The 23418-nt window shown below is 46.1% G+C and overlaps 1 protein-coding gene across 3 annotated transcripts in view; it reads right to left on the bottom strand.

Moving 5' to 3' along the window:
* LOC149329977 (uncharacterized) overlaps positions 1–23418 on the bottom strand; it is a 73924-nt gene that overhangs the window by 34786 nt on the left and 15720 nt on the right. The window contains exons 5-6 of one of the 3 annotated variants that reach the window (XM_089560694.1): positions 3111–3164; positions 983–2347 (exon numbers count right to left, since the gene is read on the bottom strand). The exons of 1 other annotated variant lie outside the window; for it this stretch is intronic. In XM_089560694.1, coding sequence (XP_089416820.1) covers positions 1623–2347; positions 3111–3164 — 779 coding nt within the window. In that variant the 3' untranslated portion in view covers positions 983–1622. Of the gene's footprint in view, positions 1–982; positions 2348–3110; positions 3165–22238; positions 22937–23418 lie in introns of those variants that run through there. One more of the 3 variants, XM_089560695.1, reaches the window with a different exon arrangement.

Raw genomic sequence — 23418 nt, forward strand, 5'->3', positions numbered from 1 at the left:
TTGATGTTGCCATAGGCTAGCAGTTAAGCTCAGGAACTTAATCTACATGTCTACACTATTCCTTAGCCTAGCAACAAAGAACAAAGATTCTCCGAAAACTGTTGGCACTACTTCTGCTATAGGCACATAAGAAGTGCATGGTCTATAATGCAGCATGCAATAGGCGGGATTTTTGCACTATCACTTGCACTGCCGGTAACCCCTCGATTCCACCCCACCCCTCCGTCGGGGAAGTGGGCATCCCTCATACCTTACTTTATCAAGAGATAGCGGAGCTCATGCTAGAAGATCTGTGACGGGGACGAGACAACTGATATGGGTGCGGGCGTTATGCATATATCACATTATGGATGAAAAAAAAAACTTCAGGCTTTCATGCTGTGATTGATCGAAAGGGGCATTTGGCCATCTTATTCTCGTCACATGTGGGAAGGTACAGTAACAGAACTGCACAGGAGGAGGTCCAAGCCTCTCAGCATCAAAATGCGACCAGCCCACATGATAAATAATGCGAAAGAAATGATTTTGTACTGTTTTTCTAACATTTATTGCTTGACTGATTTTTTGATTGATACCGATGTGCACTAATCGATTTCAAACAATGGACCCAAATTGCGAGCTTTACAATACGATCGTTATCGTCGGCACTAATCATAGTATTTACCAGCCACGACCCTTGTAGCGTGTTATCATGAACACCTTATGTAAATCAAGAAGGATTTTTCAAATAACACCAACACAACATGGAAGCTAGCAGAATGTGAAATGGTCACGGACAGTTGCTATTCTGACAGACAAAATAGATTAAACATGGCGTGGAAACAATGCTCCACAAATATTATGCCATTTATATTAAGCAGAGACAGTGCTCTGAGAAATGGTGAAGCAGATTTTAGTGAAATCATTTGTTAGTTCTTGCTCCAAACAACAGAGAACTCTTCAAACTAATGCAAGACACATCATTTTGAGGCTGAACGTCTACTTGTCCTCACTCATTCCTGTCATTAACACAGCGCCCATGTCTGTGTTTTGCTCCTCGTGTTTCGTCCCGTTCCTTGCGCTGTTTTATTTATTGCTGCTGGAATAAACACAAAGGTTTACACAAGAACAAGTTTTCCTTTATTGTCATACTAATATTTATAGGTTCAGTGATATTAATAAGTGAATTTCTAATTAGTGTCACAAAAATTATCCCACTCAGACTGCACGAATAAAATGAATTATTGTGCAACCTTTCACTCCCCCAAATCTCTTTATTGAGGCAGGGTGACAACTAGCGCCAGAGAATAACACTGAGTACAATGTTTTCGAAAGTCTCGGTCCAACAAGAAGTGATGCTACTCATGTGTGACAGTGATTTGATTTCCGTTCATGCAAGTTTACAAGCGTAGCAGGCTCCCTCTCCATCTTCAGGAATGACTCAGAGAGAGTGTGCGCAGTCTAAAGGCATAAAAACTGTCCTTTCCAGACAAGTTTGTCGAAATGAACAAAGCTTAAAATGTAATTATTGATGTAGGTTAGCTACCGGCACCTCTCATAGGGTAGTCAGCTAGAATCATCTTAGCTTGTAGACAAATTGGGAATTAGTCAAACATTTACACCAGGGGCATCACGGACCACTGCTAGTTTTTGTGAACAGCCTTCTTGTGGTAGCTCAAATTCCTCCTCTCGCTGAATTTCTTTTGACACAAGTCACATTGAAAGGGCTTTATGCCCTTATGGGATCTGACATGACAAACAAGGCTTGAACGTGCCGCAAAAGCCATGGGGCACAGCTGGCACTGATAGGGCTTTTCACCCGTATGGGTGCGGATGTGAGTCACCAGGCTCATGCTGCGTGCAAAGCTGCTACCACAGTGGTCGCAACGATAAGGTCGCTCGCCTGTGTGAGTGCGTTGGTGTGCCTCCAGATGGCCCTTTTGTATAAAACTGTTACCACAGTGGTCACAGTGGTATGGGCGGTCGCCTGTGTGAATGCGCTGGTGTTTCTCTAGGGTTAACTTTCTTGCAAAGCTATCTCCACAGACGTTACAATGGTATGGGCGGTCGCCTGTGTGAATGTGTTGGTGTTGCTCTAGGGTGAACTTTTGTGCAAAGCTATCTCCACAGTCGTTACAATGGTATGGGCGGTCGCCTGTATGGACTCTGAGATGCCGCACTAGATGGCATCTGTTTTTGAATCCCTTGCTGCAGTGGGTGCATTTGTGCAGCTTATTTCTTGCAGCTTTACTCCGCTGGTTCCCCATGCCAGAAGGAGTAGATTCCATGCAGCGGCTCACAGGGTGCCTTCCACTGGTCGAATCTTCCACAGCAGGTGCACCATGGCCGCTCTGTGTGACGACTGAACCTGTGTTGCACAGGCGGAGAACTTTAAAAAACTGCAAGAACAAACAATCCACAGTTCATTTGGAACTAGGAATAAATGTTGAACGCAGTGGTCACACTCATCAAAAGCTGTGGATGTCTGTCAACAATTTCATTCAACAGGTCAGCCTTAGAACTCGGGCCTCAAACAACACGTCTCTATAGTCATTTCTGCACGCGGGCAAAAAAACATTTAGGCTGCAAGAAATGTTGCCACTGCCAAAAAAATTGGGCATGTTTTGCAATCCATCCAAAGGAGGAGGAGGAGGTAGAAGAGGAAAGGCAGGGAGGTTAACCGGAATAATAATCGGTTTGCTACCTAAGTTGCTGCATTGGACCCTAGTGCTTACATTACTGGCATCATGGCGAACACTGTCCAAAGTCCCCACAGGTGGGCTTAATGGCTAAACAAGTGGCAGTCAGCTATGCTTAGCCCAATGCATGATGCCATTTTCTTCCTTTTATTTCCTCCTTAGTGTCTAATAGGAGAAAACGGCTAAAGGCTATAAGCCAGATGAGCCCTTGGTCTCCTGTACAATTTCTTTGCATCAATGAACAGAACTCACAGCGGAGACAGTTCGGTGAGTATAGTTCACTTATCACAGAACAACTTTACAGAATATTGAACGCCCATATCACCATCATTCACCACAGTCCGGTAAACTAAAGCTTCCGTATCCTACAAACTGCTCTTTGAGAGACAACCTTCAAGAAAGCATATAAGGAGAAAAACTGCCGATTCTAACCTGGTGAGCTATGTCCAGAAGGTACAGCATGTTTGTGGTCCCTGGAGCGCAAGCCTGCATGTGAAAACCAGATTACATCCACTAAGACACTTAGCTCATGTGGTGTTATGTGCATGACATGGCGAAAGTGTAATAAAATCTCATAAAACATCTTTTCCCGGTTGTGTAAATTCAGTAGGGCTAGCTTGAAAAGTAGTGAGTTAAAAAAGAAATATTCCGCACTTTAAATTCTTCATGGAGATGACTACTGTACTTATGCTCACAAAAAACTGACGACTGCGTACAAATTCATATACCTAATGGAATGGAGCCAACAGCCATTTCATCGACAAATGAACATGCACAATTTCTCGCTTCAAGGGAAGGACAGCACAAGTCTGCCTACACAGGCTTAAGAACTAACGAGTGTCATTCATGCTTAATGAACCAAAATATTTATACAGCCGTCATTTGTTTATTAAGCCTTCTATGCTTGTTGTACTGCACACAGGGAAAAAACTTTCAAAGCATAACTACTGAAGAAAACACCCAGATTACAGCTGCCCACGAATGTGGCTATATGCCTAACGTGATGTTCCACCTCCACAGTCTCCAAGAGTGCAATTAATCGAGTAGAAGAAAATCTGAAATTGTACACTATTCTGTCCTAAATGCAATTAGAGCATACCATATTAACTCGTGTAGTACCCTCACCTCCAATTTTGGGACAAGAAACCAGGAGGGGGGAAGAAAGAAACTATTGTGACCGAGTTTTTCAATGCACTGCTCTGAAAAAGGTTTCAGGTGACCAGCTTTTCTAACACCATGGACGGCACGGAAGCCCATTTCTGTGAACATGATGATGAGGTGAGCTCTTGGAACTATTAAGAGCTGATGATGACAGTGATGAATTTTTTAAGCAAGGGCAACAACATTGGTCAAAGAGCATCGTGGTATAAGGCACTTTCGCCAACACCGAGGGGGAGGGGGAGGATCTAAGACTCATTTCCAGGCATTCACCCAAGCAGAAGCCAGAAAGAAAGCTTGCGTATCGTATCACAGGTGGGTACCCAGTGGCACAGGGAATCCAATCCTACATGCGAAATGCACGTTCCAGTGGCTAGGCCATCGTGGCAGGGAGAGTGAATGTGGCGAGAAACAGCGAATAAATGTGCAACTTGTCATCAGATGTTGCAATATTCTTAGCAAAAATCATAGCAGCGCTGCACTCGTTTTACGAACATTTCGTGATACAAGGGAACCAGTCAGGCGAAACTAAAAAACGAACACTGTGGGTTAGTAAATCTGGTAAAACTGGCACTGCACTGTGTAACAGTGTAAAAAGACAGCTTAAAAACACTTAGCTTAAGAAGACATAGGTCAGTTTTTTTTAAATTGCTTCGCATCATAATAAAACAATTTCCAGTTCAAAAACGAATCAAAGACCATAACACCACCATGAAATGAAATCCGTACACGATGAATTCCAGATGTGCAGATATACATTCAGTATTGTTAGAAAACTAAAAAAACATTGTCAAAGTACAGTCCATACAGCCAAATGTAACCTGCTTTTAAAAAGGCCTCAAAACAATATTGAAGATCTCAGAAAGCAGGCAAAATGAACACAGCAATGAATATAGTTTGGAAAGTCGCTAATGCTAAGAGTACATTAATCACAGTGTACTCTTCAGCAAAGCCAAAAGGATGCCCATAAACCAGTAAAAAGTGGCAAATATAATAGGATATAAAATTCACCACACAATACAGCACAGGTTTTGCACAGCTACACTCATCACAAAGCCCCAACCAGGAGACAAAGCAGAAGTGCGAAGTGGTAGAGTTACATCGAATTACATAAGCAAACATCCGCAGATTCGAGGTCATACACACAAGATTAAGGATAACGGTTGAAGTGTAAAACACAGATGCACAAAAGGTGAATAATTTCAATGGACACAATTATCACCCTTTATGTTTCTTCCTTTACTGAAAAATGAAAGAATATTATATAGATGAAAAAAAAAACGCCCCATGGTAATTCAGCCTCTCAGTGACCAAATAATGTGATTCTACTAATACTAATTGCCCAGCACAAGAGTACACATGTTGCAGGCTTTACTCAATTGCTCTACGTGGTCAGGTGTCCTGTTAGTACCGTAACTGATATGGGAATCCAACTGAGAGCTTAATTTAAGCTGTTCAACCATTGCATGCCAGTGAGTGCTGTTACACGACCCTTGAGCAAAGAAGAACTTGGTGACTTTTTTTAATCGCGCAACTCTCTCGCACCCTCTCCATTCCAAGCCTGATGTCATTCGTGTGGAAAGAATTTTACTGTTTACAAAATGAGTTCACTAAAAAAAATTTGTTTCGAGGGCAGTTCTCATTTTCCTTATTATTTACATCTTTGTAATTCAAGAAAAATCATTGAAAACACTGCCATCTAACTCTGTACAGTTTTTGTCAAAAGTAACCAGGCTGCACGTTTTTGCTTCTCGGTTGTATATTAAAGCTATTATGCCAGCCCTCAAGCTCTAAATCTCTGTATGGTAAGAAGAACCCCTATTCTCACCTTCAAAGAACTTTTTGATATTCAGGGAATCCACGAGGGCCCTGTTATACGAGTGAGAATCAAACCATGCAGCCTGGTTAATTTTGACAAAGACTGTACATAGACACAATGCACTGAGATCATTGCAAATGCAATTTTATAGCTTATGAGCATCAAGCAATGGAGTCATGGAAGGCTGGCAGGCGTGGTATTGAGGGTTTCTTGCTCTGGAACCTTGCACACATTGGCTTATCGATAATGGCCTGCAAAGTAATGGAGAACAAATGAGAGTCACTACAAAACAAACACTAATGCCACAAGCAATGCGGCCTGTGTGCTTTTGAGCAAATGGCAAAGCACAAAGAACTAAGAATGCACAATATCCACGTCTGACTACATGCTCTGCCATCTTCTTTGTTCTGCGGGCACAAAATGTGAAAGGATATGGACAGGGAATAAGAAGAGCAATGGCAATGTACTGTAAACTGAAAGTACAAATTTTTGAAACTGATGTTTTCTACCAGCTTAAATACGATGCCACTTGCCATATTTTTAGCACAGCTGGTCTGGATAGTTCTCTTAGCACAGACAGATGGATTCTCAAGCACCTAATTTTGCACACGCATACAAATGAAGGTAAAGTTCTGCATATGTAGCTGTAGGTTACACTCAAAGGTGCTTCATCAGGCATGTACTCTGTGTCGTCCAAATACTGCTCCTCATGCCTGCAATTCGAAACATTGTGCAGCAAATTAAGGAGAAGTCTCCAAAGCTAAAACAACATTGTTCATATGCTTTGTGTATCGAATACGTATAATGCAGTCCTAGATCAACGGAGTGAGTCATGAGTAGACCAACTCAGGCTCATATTGAGAGCTTGAGAATTATTTGAGTGGTGAGCAAGTTAGATCCGGACTCAAATTCAGATCGTGACACGAGTCCTGAGCGAGTCCGGATTAGTCTCATATTATGATCTGTGTTTTCGCAACAACGGTGCCCGCTTTGATTTTTTTGCCTCCTTGTTTAATAACAGTGGAGAGCAGGAATGATTAACTGCCGCTACCAAGGACACCTGAGGGCGAGGCTGGCTGGCGACGTCTGCGGCTGACCGAAGAAGGGTATTCCGCCCAAGCAAGGAAGATAGTATTTCATTCCATCCCCATTGCCAGTTTCACATGGGTGCAGTAATGAGCCGGTAGCTTTATTCAAGTCCCTCCATGCTGCTGAGAGTTCATATTAGTACAAATATTTGCAATCAGCACAACATTTGTGACACGCAGATAAGCTGTTCACTTTTGATATAAACTTAACCCAAACAGCGTCAGATCAAGAACATATGTCCATGAGCCTTAATTCGGACCACTATATGCAAACATATGCGCGGTCGAAAAGTACGACCAGATTACTGAGCAGTCAGGAGATAAGATGAGAAACTGGTCATGGTATCTGGCCACATATGTGGCCACATTTTCACTCCTGATGCCACATGACTTCGTTTGTGGCTGTTGAGTAATGGTCGCTGTCGTGACATGTGGCAACACTCTACGTAGGTGCGGATGAGATGTCCTCCACTGACCTCTTGAAGGCAGGATTAAGCATAAAAATATGGTAACATTCATAAGTTACAACCAACCAGAAAAAGAATGTTTCAGTTGCAATTTCAAGCTGAATAGCCAACCACAATGCAGATATGATTGTTATGTAATCTTTTTTTTTATGTAATCTCTTCACCTGAAACTGCCTAGCAAAAATATTATGCCAAAAAACAGACAGAAAAGCAGATATGAAATAAATAAAATGATGGCTAGAAGTAGAGGCATTATCACAACTAAGAAAGGCAGGACAATTTATGAGCCTGGAAAAACTAGTGCATAACTTGCAAGGAACTCTTACAGAAACACACAATGGCAAATGTGCCATCAGACTCCAAGAAACATCAGAATGAAAGAATTGCACGACACATCACAGAAATCGAAGAAATACAGCACAGAATAAAATAATAGGCTTCAATGGGAAAAAAATAAATGTATCAAGATTAATTAAAGCTTAGGAAAAGGAAAAGCAAGTAAAAAAACAATGAACCACTTTAAGTTTCTAGGCGACGTGACACGATCGCCACAGGCCTGATACAAAGGGGATGCCAACAGTTATCTATTTATCTAGGGGACATCTCTTCGTGCGTGGTACAACGACACGTCCTTGAATACATATTTTACAGGATAGGAGCATCAAACTATGGATTGGCATAGGCTGGCAGCAGTTCCGCTGGAATCTTCTTCTCCTGGCTACGGGTGGTCCGCCAATATCTGAAAAACTGAGAACATACAAGAAAGGCCCGGCAGACACACAAAAGAACGACACCCGCATTGTTCAATACTGCTATGGGATGTAGTCCTGCTTTTTAATGTAGACCATTTAGTGGAACTGAAGTGTGCCATGCATTTTTCATTCCTGTGAAGCGGCTATATTAGGATGCGGAAAAGGGATTTTATACTTGCAGGCCAAGGGGGCTACTTCGGTATACAAAAAAAAAAAAAGACTGGTGATATGCCATGAAGCTGTTCGTACCAGTTTCGGCGTAAACGGCTGGTTACAGGTACCGCCACCGGGATATGGTTCACCAGCCTCCACAAGTCACCATAACGCACCATGAACGGTTTTCACACATAACGCCACAGAATTCATAAATCATCACCCTTTTTACCGCAAAGCTTTAGACAGCAAGATAACAAATTGTTGCATTTGCTATGCGATTAGGAACACTGAAGAACGCAGACATCCGAGAAGGAATGCGAACGGCGCGATCTCCACGAACGTGCTGTCTTTGCTACAGCCTGCTACAAGAAAAATAAGGCGTGGAAAGCTCACTGGCGGCCGAGTCAGTGAGAAGGCCACGGCTGAAGACACTCACCTAACTCCGGCAGCTTTCATTGAAGTAGATTTGTCTGTTATTGCGGTTATACACTTCCGCAGCTTTCATGTTACTGGTAAAGGCGTTAATAAGCCCGAATTTTTCGTGATTGCGCGATGACATTTGGCACGCGCGCACAGACGGACCACGTCTTCATAAGCGCACGCTGCAAAAACTGACGTTCACCGGGTCGCACGGAGTTATCCTTTCTCTGTCTGTAGGCCCACAGATTTCCTTCTGCAAAGCTTCTTCTTCTCACGGACTGACAACACACAAAATCGGACACGCAAAGCAACAGATTAGGGAGCTGGATTAGGGAGATTAGGGAGCAACACAGATTAGGGAGCAGATTAGGGAGCAACACACGAATTGTGTGCGATAATTGATGCCGCCCGCAATGAAGCTTGCGCCATCGTACGTGTTTCCTGCATGGTTTTTTTTTATTCGAGTTTTTTGCAATTACGCATAATGAAAAGGAAAAGAAAATTATAAAAGGATGTAAACAAGCCTCGCTTAAAAAGCGGCAAAAATTCGCAATGGCGGGGCACGTCTAAAATAATTAAAAAAAACAATTTAGGAACATGTAAACAACTAGAATTAAATAATAACAACGACGCAGAAAAGTTTGATGTGTGCACAAGATATAATTGATTGAACATTGGCTGTCAGTTGTGGTGTTCAAGCGTGGCTACACTGTAAGCGTGACCGAAAGCAAAACCGAGTTTCGACACTCTTGGTTTCGATATCGCATATTTAGCGCAATGCTTGAATTTTACATCCAAATTTTGTGTCCGTGGCTCAATTTGTATACGCAATGGTTTGCTAGTCGCCACTGCGTACTGCGCGAAAAGGAACCATAAGTGGCGATACTTCTCCACTGTATTGAAGCTACGCTCCAACGACTCGTTGAGGCCGGTTTTTTATTTGCTGAATGCGCTGTACATCCAGCTCGATGCCGCCACGCGCAACGCATGTCACGCGTACCCTGAACTCTTTGCATGCCAGGGCCTTTGTTGCAAGGACCTGATCATGCGTAGTTTTAAAATACAGCTCCTGTATAGGCTTGTTTTCAGAAAACGCGATCAGGTGACGCTGCAAGATCCTTGTGTGCTTCGTTGCGATTGCAGGTGCTAACGTTTTCCTTCGGCAGTTGTAACATAGAGAAACAAACATACGTAAGTATGTTTCTCTATGGTTGTAATGGATATCGGTGCATTCGTCGTGGAGTAGAGGAGGTATTACCCTGGCCTGCGAGCTCCCTGTTCTCTTCCCCCAACATCCAGGCACTTCAGTTTTTATCTGGAATTTCCCTAACTTTGTGCAGCTTTGGGCATGAATATAAAATATGATTTATGGTGACCACTTCTCCGCACTACTCGCATGTTGATGTCTCTTCTTTTGAAAGAATAAAACAGTGTGGTGTGTGTGCGTCCCATATGCAAAGACAACATAAAATGACTTCAATCAATGACTGCTTGTCAGGCATTCATGTCATTTCATCAGCGTATATACAGAACGAGTGCAATACCGAGAATTCTGTTCTGCTCAACAAGTGACCTGATTTGAAACTTTGCGAGCATTGTTCTGAACATGCTGATTTATTTATCATTGATTTGTACTGTAATCTAGGCATTTAAATTCTTCCATAATGGGCTATTGGCACTTTCTGCATCCTTTTTGCAGTGAGCACAGGTTCATCTAGCTGATAGTATTTTCCTCCAGGCTTCACATTTAATTGGATTCAGTACATGTTTTGTTAGGAGAAGGTAAGTGACGCCACCCAAGTAAAATACAGGAAAAACACGACGTTTCGGGACCGGCTCGGCCCCTTCTTCACGGTGTGACTACGGGCGAGCGCAGCTTGGCTTTTTAAGCCCCTGCGTGGAGGACCTCCGGGTCAATGGCCGCAGCCCATGGACGTAGGATGAGGGTAGAGTCCCCAGGGAACGATTAACATTCTCTCGTGTTTGCTGAATGTGCCACGACTCGAGTAGAAGCCTCCTGCGTGGGTTAGCTTTCATTTCCAATACAATGGTGCTGTCGAAGTCAATTGGGTGGTCACACCCTTCACAGTGTTCGGCCACGGCGCTGGTCCTCCACGCAGGGGCTTCAAAAGCCAAGCTGCGCTCGCCCGTAGTCACACTGTGAAGAAGGGGCCGAGCCGGTCCCAAAACGTTGTGTTTTTCCTGTATTTTACTTGGTTGGCGTCACTTACCTTCTCCTAACATTAAATTTCCCAACCAGACAGACTTCTGTCGAATGTTTTCTTTTGAGTACATGTTTTACACAGTTTTCTTGAATGATTAACTTTCATAACAAACTTTCATAACAAACTTTCATAACAGCTTTCAACCTGAAAACTTGATATGTTCATTCGCTGATTATTTTTCTCAAAATGTGCTAATGTGCGGTAATGTGAAGTATGTAAAAGATCGCATTATGGTCTTCGTTCTTTAAGAAGCAATTTAAAACATCGGCACTAGGCTGGATTTTTATTACTGATGAAAAAATGGTGCCACACACACGTACAGTTTCCAGAAAGGCTGTCTGAGCAGCCAAAGCAATGGTCTGTGCCCTACTGCTAGATGGATAAGCAAGCGATTGCTTGGCTCTGTAGGTGGGCAAGTTGTGTGGTTCCACGAAGATGCCATTTTGTTTTCTTGTTAAAATAAAGCCAAAGGAAGAACCATCACTCCTCCAACTAAAAGATGACAAAAATCCTAACGGTAACATTAAAAACAGACGCGGAACTCACGCAGGTACCAAGTGAGAATTTCGGTTGCTTCTTCCTCTGACAGATGAAGCATCCTGTCGGATCAGAAGCTTGGCTCACATCTGTGAAAACAGTATTGAGATCAAAAAGAGTCCAAAGACCATAATTTCTGATCTTGTGAACAATGTTTGCTTATGATTAGATTAGCAGCTTGCATACAGGAATTTTTCAATCCAGCATATAGAAGTCTCTGCAGACGTCAACGTCAGCTGCATATGTCTTAAATATGAGTGTGTTGCAATGCACCAGTTATCTTGGCTCCGATGCATTGCAGTAATTTGTTAAAGGCATGTAGCACATAGCGATGCTGTAAATCGGAGGCGCTAAGATGGGCATTCCCAGCAGGTGAAAGAAAAAAATTACATTGAACAGCGTGCACTCGGTGCGCAAAGACGGCACGAGCTATTCGGTTCGAGAAGCCTGCCATGCTGGACCTCTTGTTCTGGTGCTCCATTGCAACCCTGTAAATTCTCTACAGACACATTCCAAGCAAGCGTCATTCATTGCATTGACCACCGTTTTATTACAAAAACTCAGTGGTGCTGCGCAGTATTCGTTCTTTTTTTATTTTACAATAGGATACATTCGGAAGATCGCACGATACAATGGAAGAGCACAATTATCAGCCGTAAACACCTAAGAAACAGCCAACGGCACTACGCATTCACCTTTGAATTACCTTCCGAGGTAGCTAAATCTAGCTGACTACTGGGCACTTATCTCATTTTGGTCAGCTACAATATTCAGACCAAGCTACAGTTGTGCTAGGAATATGCTCCATGATAAAGGGAAGTCTTCATGGGCTAGAAGTCTATTTTCCTTACCTCATACCTGGAAATGCATACCACTCATTTCAAGGCTTGCAAGCATTGACTGTATTTCGAGTTGTCTGCCAAGTTTTTGTCAAGCAAATACTTTGGTCAAGAAATTAAAATTTATGTATGAATACGAGTCAGGCATTAGTACAGCTTAAAGTACACAATTTTAGCAACCGGCGCTAGATGCTTGAAGCTGTGTTTAACTGAGTAGACTGACCAGTGATACTCATGCGATTTCAGAGGACAGTATAACTGCTGCCAAGTGCATTTGAATTAAACATGTTCCTAGTGCCGGTGTCTAATCAGCACTTAGTTCTTGTGAATCACCCAATATTGATCTTCACAACTACGCTGCTTGTGTGCTCAGTTCAGGGTATATACTAAGAATCCGGAAACAAATGCCCGGAATGAGCTGTTTAGATCCCATTGGCTGCGGTGCAGAATTCCTTGAAGGAAACCTCTAATTCAGTTTTAAAGTGTTGTTATTTAGTTACTTATGTGCATTCCTAGGAGGCTTGTTTGAGCTACTTACAGTATATATCATCATCTTTCATTCATCTTGAAATTTGATCCAAGGTATTACACACGTTTCCTCACCTTAACCATCTGAGTACGCACTCCTTCTCGTGCATTCAGCGTTCAGTCGTTTCAAAGCACAAATTTTTCTGTGTATCTATTTTTTTCTCACATCTGTTGAATGGTTTTATTATTTTCAAAACAATGCATAGACTTTGGAACCCAAGTAAACAAAGTTATATTGAAACAGCACCAAGCAAAAAAAAAACGATTTTCACAGAAGTGTGTACTTCTTGACTAGTCAGCATAACAGTATACAACCTTGATGTGGTCATCCAAATGATGATGATGATTGTTAATTTTTATGGCAAGAGGGCATCTGTGGCCAAAGAGCACCATGGCAAAAGTTTTTTCTTCTACTCAAGGTGAGATCAAAGACCTATTTCCCAAGAATTTCACCCTAAAGAAGCCGGGCACCAGGCAGGGGAAAGCTCCGTTGTATGACGAGTGGGTACCCGGCGGCACTGTAGACCACACCACCCGAATGGGAGGCAGATGCTCAAACGACAAGGCCACCACTGCGGTTGGTCATGCAAAACGAGTGACAAATAGAAATCCATGAACTGGCACATAAGTGGCCACTATTAATAGCGTGAAGGGTAGTAAGACCTTAATAACGCGTATTTCAAGGGACCAGAAGAAATGCATGAATTATCCGAAGGCCGACGCATCAACTGCCACCCGCCCCCCTAAAAAACATAAAAACTGTCAAAAATGCAGGGAGAGCTTACGACGAAGCTCCATTACCCAAACAGCCAACAGCACAGGACGAGCAGCTTCGGTGCAGGAAGAACAAACTCGACGTAAACGAGGGGACCACTTGTTTGCATTGGAACGGTGAGACTAAGGAGCAAAAGTGGCATTAGCGTACGGCTTTTCGCATTTTTTAAAAAAATCAATAAAGTCTAACTTTTAACACCCTGTATATATACGTATATATATATATATGACCCATGACAACCCAATAAACACAGGCACTCAATAAGCATTGGTGTGCCAGAAGAACAAAGAGGATGGAACTGAAGGGAACACACGTTGGCGTCAAAATGGTGAGACTGCTTATAAAAAAAAAAAGATATGACACAAAACAACCCAATGGGCACTGAAACTCCATTGGACGTTCCATGGAGATCCACAGAACATCTGAGGGAGTTTCGATGACCACTGGAAGCCAGTTGACGTTCAGTTGGCATTGCCATATGGGCTAGATGTTAAGCTCAGAAACTGAATCTAGATGTCTAGGCCATTTCTTGGCCTAGCAACAAGGACCCCTCTATCGTTGGCACTACTACTGCTATAGGCACATAAGAGGACTTATAATAAAAAAATGACTATATTTCCTGTGTCTGTCAGCATTGCCACGATCAACCAACGGAAAGCCTTCCAGTCCATGTCAGCAGTTCCACGATTCACTGCAACAATAACGTTCTGAACTGCACAGAAGTGCACTAGACAGAACAAAGCCAGTGTCTGCCCATGGAGCCGAGCAATGAACTGTGACGCATGACTGCAGCTCGTCACACTGCCGTCATGTTAACATACAACAAAGCACATCCACTACAAAACTCTCATATCTCGACTCATATCTCATCTGCTTGTTAACTTCGCACCAATGGTGAAACCTGTCCCACAACATAATGTTTCACACCTGCTGGCGAAACCAGGGTGCCAGCACAGTGTGCACTATTACACCGCAGTATATTTCTCATGCAACTACCATGATGGTTCAAGGCTGACAGGAAGATCCCTCTCCTGCGGTTCAGCTGTGTAAGGGATGTGGTGGTATGCATGTGAGCACTCACTTATCGTCACCTATGGTGATGAAGCATTTCAAAATTGTGATGTGTACGCTGAAAAAAAATGGCTCATGCATTGTGCAGAGTCAGAAGCGATGCCTCTTTTGTGCATGCAATTTTAAAACAACAAATGGAGTCCCTGTAAGTGAGAACCATGAACTTAATGACCCTGCTTATGAGGCCTTTCTCTTGTCAAAAAATCATGAGCCAGCATAAATCACAAGCACCTGATTTGCTTTTTGTGCAATCAAAGTGAGGGCGCTGTACATACAGAGTGTGCTTTGCAACTAGTTTAGTTTAGTTTATGGGGGTTTAACGTCCCAAAGCGACTTAGGCTATGAGGGACGGCGTATTAAAGGACTCCGGAACAGTACGCGGGCCTCTAGAATTTTATTTCCATCAAAAATTGACCGCCATGGCCGAGACGAAAGCGTCTTTTGGGTCAGAAGCCGAGCGCCATAACCACTGAGCCACCGCGTCTTTTGGGTCAGCAGCTGAGCACCATAACCACTGAGCCACCGCAGCAGCGGCTTTGTAACTTCGACATGCTTTGTAAGCAATTTTGAATAAACAAGATAAACATTCTCTGAGTACACAGCTGAACTTGAATATGCCAGAACTACAGATATTGAAAAACATTAAAATATTTTGAATATAAAAAGCTTATTTCAATCCCAAATCAGAATCATCCTTTTATTGGCGGAAATATTTTTCTCAACACCAAATTTAAAGCTGTCCTACAATGTAGAATACTAAGCAGATTCACAACCTGTTACGTGTGAGAAATCTTTAGACATTTGACATAGCTAGACTTTAAAATAGCATTTCTCATCACGTGCAGTGGTTTCCTTAATGATAACGAACAGAAATGATTTCTTTTTATTGCAGTATGGCAATGTATTCGGTGGGGTTGGATTTCAAGACTAGTGTCCAGAGAAGACTCTCTGATATTTCTGAACATATACAATGAATAAAAGTGAACTACCACACGTTGTTGTGCCACTTGTAATGCAATACCATCAGAGAATAGCCTTCTTCTGGGTAATAGCACTGACAGCTAAAGAAAGTGTGGACAGATATTCTTTGCTGAATATAAGGCACAAGATGTCTGTATAGATGCTCGAAGTATAATGGTCAAAAAAAGGGAACAGCAGCTTTTTGAAGATGCTGTTCCCATTTTTTTTTACCATTATACTTCGAGCATCCACAAACATCATTGTGCCTTGCATCCGGAAAAAAAAAGGGGGGGAGGGGAACAGCAGCTTTTTGAACAGCCCGCTGCGGTGGCTTAGTGGTTAGGGCGCTCGGCTATTGAGCCAGAGTACCCAGGTTCGAACCCAACCGGGGCGGCCATGTTTCGATGGAGGTGGAACGAAAAAGGCACTCATGTGCTGTGGGATGTCAGTGCACGTTAAAGATCCCCAGGTGGTCGAAATTACTCCGTAGACCTCCACTACAGCACCTCTTTCTCTTTTTCTTCTTTCACTACCACCTCCCTCCCTTCCCTTAGGGCGTGGTTCCGATGTCCACCAACATATAGTTCTGGTGTCCAACATCATATGTGAGATAATTACTGCGCCATGTTCTTTCCTCAAAAACCAATTTTAATTTTCTTTTGAAGAATTGCACTGCAATTGAATTTTAATGCACAATATGTCAAGCGAGTTTACAAACAGCCAGAATGCATTCCACATTTTGTAACAGCATCTGTAATAAAATACTCATGTGCACTAAGCAATTTCACACAACTGACCCTAATTACGAGCTTACGATACCCTACAGCATTACAGTGTTTTTCGTAGGCACTAATCACAGTATTTTTTGTTTCAGCAGCCATGACCCTAGCAGTGTATTATCAAGAACATTTCATGTAAGTAAAGAAGGCTTTTTCAAGTCACGTCAACACAACAAAGAAGCTAGCACAATGTGAAGTGGTCACAAGAAGCCACTGATGACGCAGACACAATGATCCTCAAATACGCCATTTATAGTTAGTGCCAACAGTCCTCTGAGAAATGGTAAAGCAGATGTTAGTGAACTTTTTTCTTAGTTCTCATTCCAAACAACAGAGAACTCCTCAAACCACCAAACTAATGCAAGACAAATAATTTTGGGGCTGAACAAATACTTGTCCGTACTCATTCCTGCCACAAACAAACACTGCTAGAATAAACAAAGATTCACACAAGAACAAGTTTTCCTCTATTTTCATAGAAACATTTCTAGGTTCAGAGATATAAATGAGTGAATTTATATTGATTGTCACAAAAATTAGCCCACTCAGGCTTAAAGATAAAAGGAATTGTTTTGTGCACTTTTACTCCCCCAAATTTTTTTGCTCAGGGAGGGTGACAACTAGCGCTAGTGAAGAATATTGTTACGTGGCCCGAAGTCTATGTCGGCACAAGGACGACCGGAGCACAGGGTCCAGATCAGAGCTAGCCCCGAGCGGCAAGCGCGCACACGCCGGGCACTTCCTCTGCGTCGTCTTCACGGAGATTATCCGTTGCATGGCCCCCCGGTCGGAAAGGCACCGTCTCGGTGCTCATCAGGGCAGTGAGGGGGACTGCAAGACGTAGGGCTTGAGGCGAGAGACGTGCACAACATCGGTCTGATGCTGAGAGGACGTGGCACCGGGGAAGGCCGGAGCGATCTCGTAGGTGACTGCGGTGACTTGGCGCAGGACACGGTACGGGCCGATGTAGCGGGACAGAAGTTTTTCAGAGAGCCCCACGCGGCGAGATGGCGACCAAAGCAAGACGAGGGAGCCAGGGGTGAAGGAGACCACACGGTGACGGCGGTTGTAGAATTCCTGCTGAGAGGTCTGGGAAGCGAGGAGCCGGGAGCGTGCGAGTTGGCGAGCGTGGTCAGCGCGGGCAATGGCGTCGTGGGCGTATGCAGACGGCGGAGCAGTAGAAGTGGGAAGCAGCGTGTCCAGAGGCAGCAGGGGCTCGCGGCCATACAAAAGATAAAAAGGGGAGTAACCGGCAGTGTCATGGCGGGAGGAGTTGTAGGCGAAGGTCACATAGGGGAGAGCGGTATCCCAGTCGCGATGGTCCGGAGAAACGTACATAGCCAGCATATCGGTGAGAGTGCGATTGAAGCGTTCTGTGAGGCCGTTCGTCTGCGGGTGGTAGGCGGTGGTGAGCTTATGTTTCGTAGAGCACGATCGAAGAATGTCAGCGACAACTCTGGACAGAAAGCATCGGCCTCGGTCGGTCAGAAGTTGACGGGGAGCTCCATGATGTAGGATAAGGTCGGTCAAAAGAAAGTCGGCAACATCAGTAGCCGTACTGGTGGGCAGTGCGCGTGTGATCGCGTAACGGGTAGCGTAGTCTGTGGCAACAGCTATCCATTTGTTGCCCGAGGCGGATTCCGGAAATGGTCCCAAAAGGTCTAAGCCGACGCGATGGAAAGGTTCGGGTGGGACGTCAATGGGCTGAAGCAGACCGGCTGACAGAGTGGTGGGGCGTTTCCGGCGCTGGCACTCATCGCAGGCAGCAACATAGCGGCGTACACAGCGGTAGAGGCGCGGCCAAAAGAATCGACGACGCACGCGGTCGTAAGTACGGGAGACACCCAAGTGACCAGCAGTGGGAAGATCATGCAGCTCTTGAAGGACAGCAGTGCGAAGGTGCTCGGGGACAACGAGAAGGAGGTCTGGGCCATCCTGGCTAAGGCTCCTGCGGTATAAAACTCCATCACGGAGCACAAAGCGGCGCATCGGAGGGTCGAATGGGGCGGTGTTGAGGCGGTCGATAATGGAGCGCAGCTCGGCATCGCGGCGCTGTTCTTCGGCCATGTTAGCGAGGACAGAGAGGGAGCACAGAGCATCCACGCTGTCAGTGCCAAGATTGTCACACGGGCCAACGGGGTAACGGGAAAGGCAGTCGGCATCGGCGTGCAAGCGGCCAGACTTGTAGAGTACACAGTAATGGTACTGCTGCAGGCTCAGTGCCCAACGACCAAGCCGTCCTGTAGGGTCTTTCAAGGAAGAGAGCCAGCACAACGCATGGTGGTCAGTGACAACTGTAAAGGGGCGGCCGTATAAATATGGGCGAAATTTCCCAACAGCCCAGACAAGAGCTAAGCACTCGCGTTCGGTAATTGAGTAATTCCGCTCCGGGGCAGAGAGGAGACGGCTGGCGTACGCGATCACACGGTGCTCTCCGGATTGTCTCTGTGAGAGGATAGCGCCGATGCCGTAGCCACTGGCGTCGGTGCGAACTTCAGTGGGAGCGGTCACATCGAAGTGGGCGAGAACTGGCGCGGTAGTAAGCTTCGATATCAGGTTGGAAAACGCTTGCGCCTGGTCGGGTCCCCAGATGAAGGTGGTGTCTTTCTTCAGAAGGTTAGTTAGGGGGCGGGCGATGTCGGCGAAGCCTTGAACGAATCGACGAAAGTAGGAGCAGAGCCCCAAGAAGCTTCGGACGTCGTTAGAAGAACGTGGCTGGGGAAAGTCTTTGACGGCTCGGATCTTCTCAGGGTCAGGGTGGACCCCCGTATTGTCGACGACATGACCCAAGATGGTGAGCTGGCGGCGCGCGAAACGGCACTTAGACGAGTTGAGCTGCAGGCCGGCATGACGAAAGAGGGAAAGGATCTGGGAAAGGTCAGTGATATGAGCGGAAAACGTGGGCGAAAAGACAATGACGTCATCGAGGTAGCACAGGCAGGTGGACCACTTAAAGCCGTGCAAAAGGGCATCCATCATGCGCTCGAATGTGGCTGGCGCGTTGCATAATCCGAAAGGCATAACTTTGAATTGGTAAAGCCCATCAGGTGTCACAAAGGCGGTCTTTTCACGGTCCTGGTCGTCTACAGCAATTTGCCAGTAGCCGGAGCGAAGATCAATGGAGGAGAAAAGTTTGGCACCATGAAGGCAGTCAAGGGCGTCATCGATACGCGGCAAGGGGTACACGTCCTTTTTGGTGATCTTATTCAAGTGCCGATAATCAATGCAAAAACGCCAGGAGCCATCCTTTTTCTTCACAAGTACGACGGGTGAGGCCCAGGGACTGTGCGAGGGTTCGATAATGTTTTTCGCGAGCATTTTAGTAACTTCCGCATTGATAACTTGACGCTCGGCGTGAGAGACTCGATAGGGGCGGCGGCGGATGGGAGGGGCATCGCCGGTTTCAATGCGGTGCCTGACGGCGAGAGTTTGGCCCAGCGTCGTGTTGTTGACATCAAAAATATCCGAAAAAGATTCGAGAAGGGCACGAAGCTGGGCAGTTTGGTCGGGACTGAGGTCGGTGGCCATCATGGTCGTGAAGGCGTCGGGCGACTGAGGAGACTGCCGGCGCGGGGTGGCAGTGTCGTGAACAGGGGTGTTGGCCAACTGAGCGACGTGGCAAGGAGCGAGAGGAGATAGGGTAGCCACGCAGATGCCGGACGGGAGCACTTGAGAAGAGACGCCGAAGTTGAGGAAAGGCAGAGAAAGGGCGTTAGCTTGGATGGTGGCGATGGTATGAGGTAGGGCAACGTTACGGGTCAGCAGGAGGTCAAGGTTGGGCGTAACGAGATAGTCGCCATCAGGAACAGGGCGAGATGGGGTCAGTGGAACGAAAGAGGCGGTTCGGGATGACAGGCGAGCATAATCGGTACTGTACAGTCGCAGGGATATATCGACGGGTTCTGAATCCAGCAGTGGAAGTTCGAGGTGTAGGACGCCATCTGAGCAGTCAATGAGGGCGGAATGGTCAGTCAGAAAATCCAAGCCAAGAATGAGGTCATGGGCACAGGTGGTCAGCACGGTGAATTGAACCGGTATACTGTGGCCGCCAATGGTAACGCGCGCGGTACACGTACCGTCGACAGCAGGCGTGCCACCATCCGCGACACGCACACGGGACATTGCAGGCGTGAGGACTTTGCGTAGGCGACGGCGGAGGGCAGCACTCATCACTGATATTTGAGCACCGGTGTCTATCAGGGCGCGCACAGGAACACGGTCGATAAAGACGTCCAGGAGATTTGGTCGAGAGGTCGAGAGAGGATTTGTGGTCCGGGTCGTTGATGCAGCGTCACCTCCGGGAGCTGCATCATTTAGTTTTCCAAATGGGAGCGTCTGGTTGAAGGCGACTGTGGGGAGCGAGAGCGGCGGCCCTGCGGCGACGGAGAGCGGGAGAATCGGCGTGGAGGGGGAACGGCTGCTTCAGATGGTTCGGACGGGGCTCGGGGCGAGAAGGTGCGGGTCGAGGTAGAACTGTAGAAGGAGGGGCAGACGTTGCGGGCTGGTGAAGACCATGGACTGCGGCAATGTCGGGCGATGTGGCCAATGCGAGAACACCGGAAGCAGATGGGGCGGTCGTCTGCCGTACGCCACTCATTTGGATTGCGATAACGCTGCGGAGAATAATAGGTGCGACGATAAACAGAGAGAGGTGGCCGGGGGGTGTCCGGGCTTCTGATGGTGCACACAGCCGGAGGAAGGTTCAGGTTAGCGAGTTCCTGACGCACGACGGCCTGAATCAGCGACACGGTGGGTAGAGAGTTATCAGGTGCGGTCGGACGGGGCAGAACAGGCGCAAGGGCTTCCAGTTCGCGGCGAACGATGCGGGTCACAGTGCCGGTAACGGGGTCATCATCGGAAGAGGCACGGGACGGTAATCGGTGTTCCTCACAGGAAGAAGTAGCGGCAGTATTAGGGAGCCGAGAGAATTGCTGTGGAATTCGGCGGCTTTTAACCTGTTCGAAATGACGGCATTCTTTTATGATTGCGTCCACGGTGGTGCAGTCTTTACAAACCAGTAAGTTAAAAGCATCATCCGCAATCCCTTTCAGAATATGGCTCACTTTGTCGGACTCGGTCATGGCGGCGTCGACCTTGTGGCAAAGCGCCAAGACATCTTGGATATATGCCACATAGCTTTCTGTTGACGACTGGGCGCGCGACGCGAGCTGCTTCTTCGCGGAGAGCTTCCGGTCATCGGGTCTGTCAAACAAAGTACGGAGCTTTTCTTTAAAAGTGTCCCAGCTCGTCAGTTCTTCTTCGTGGGTTTCGTACCAGACCCGGGCCGTGCCACTAAGATAGAAGATCGCATTCGCTAGCATCACGGTGGGATCCCACCGGTTATAGGTGCTCACTCGCTCATATAGGCTGAGCCAGTCGTCGACATCGGTGCCGTCGTTCCCAGAAAAGGTACCAGGGTCACGGGGAGGAGCCATGACCACGAAGGGAGCAGAGGGAGCAGAGGGGGTGGTTCGTGACTCGCCGGGTGGAGCCATGATGGTAGTAGCCCCGGCCTGACGACCGCTTCGGAGCTGCGTGGCGTGGAGATCGTTTACCCGGCACGTCCACCAAAGATGTTACGTGGCCCGAAGTCTATGTCGGCACAAGGACGACCGGAGCACAGGGTCCAGATCAGAGCTAGCCCCGAGCGGCAAGCGCGCACACGCCGGGCACTTCCTCTGCGTCGTCTTCACGGAGATTATCCGTTGCAATATTGGGCACAATGTTTTTGAAAGTCACTCTCCAACAAGAAGTGATGCCATCCACGTATGAACACAATTTTATTTCTATTCACGCAAGTTTACGAGCATAGCAGGCTCACGCTCCTTGTTCAGGAAAGACTGAGTGACTGTCTGTATGTTGCCTAAGGGAACAAATGTTGTTTTCTCAAAGCTCCGTTAAAGTGAACAAAACATGCAAATGGAGTTAAATATGCAGATTAGCTACCAACACCTTTCACAAGGTACTAAGGTAGAATCTCGTTAGCTTGCATACAAAATGGTAGCGAGCAAAACATATTGACTAAGAGCATCACGAACCACTGCTATTCTTTGTGAATCACTTTTTTGTGGCGGTTCAAATTATGGCTCTTAGTGAATCTCTTTTCGCACAAGTCACATTGGTAGGGCTTTTCACCCTTATGGGATCTAACATGACTCACAAGGTTTGAACGTACCGCAAAAGTCATGGGGCACAGCTGGCACTGATACGGCTTTTCACCTGTGTGGGTACGGATGTGTCTCACCAGGTTACTCCTCTGTATAAAGCTGCTACCACAGTGGTCACAACGGTAAGGATGTTCACCAGTGTGAGTGCGCTGGTGTCTCTTTAGGGTGATCAGATGTGCAAAGCTGTCACCACAATGGTCACAACAGTAAGGACGTTCCCCAGTGTGAATGCGCTGGTGTTGCTCCAGGGTGAACTTATGCGCAAAGCTCTTTCCGCAGTCATTACAATGGTAAGGGCGATCGCCGGTGTGGACTCGGAGATGCACCACCAGATGGCATCTCTTTTTGAATTTCTTGTTGCACTGGGTGCATTTGTGCATCTTATTTTCTGTGGGATTACCCCGGTGGTTACCCCTGCCAGAAGGAGTAGATTCCGTGCAGTGGCCCACAGGGTGCCTCTTACTGGTTGGGTCTTGCACAGGAGGGCCGCCATGTCCGGTCTCCGTGAACACTGAACCTGCATTTTAAGACAAAGTACTTTGTACAAAACGCAAGAACCTAAAATCCACAGTTCAGTACGAGTTAGGGACAAAAAAATTAATACAGAAGACACACTCATCAACAGGACCGAAACAAGATGTCCCTATAGTGAATTGACCATTTGCGGAAAAGCGAGCGCCGCCTGTCGTGCAAAGAGGGAAGCTCTACCGGAACTTTTGGTTGGAAAGTTGTTCCCGAGCAGACAAGTTCAGCAGTTCTCGTGCGCTTGTTGTGTTATTTTAGTGTTGTTTATTTGCCGGAAACGTGCGTTTGCTAACGAAAGAGGATGACAGAGGAGGAGAACCTCCCATTTGCGTTTTTAGAAACTATGTGGAGCAAAGATTTTTCATGTGGTAGCCTGAAATGTGTGGCAAAACCTTTACTCCACCACCTCAGCTGTTGGCTAGGCTCATCGCAGCTGGTCCTTCAAGGAGGAAGGTTACGTCAGAAACTTGATGA

This window comes from Amblyomma mixtum, chromosome 9, assembly GCF_055824585.1.
Source record: "Amblyomma mixtum isolate Tamu chromosome 9, ASM5582458v1, whole genome shotgun sequence".
Taxonomy (NCBI): Eukaryota; Metazoa; Arthropoda; class Arachnida; order Ixodida; family Ixodidae; genus Amblyomma; species Amblyomma mixtum.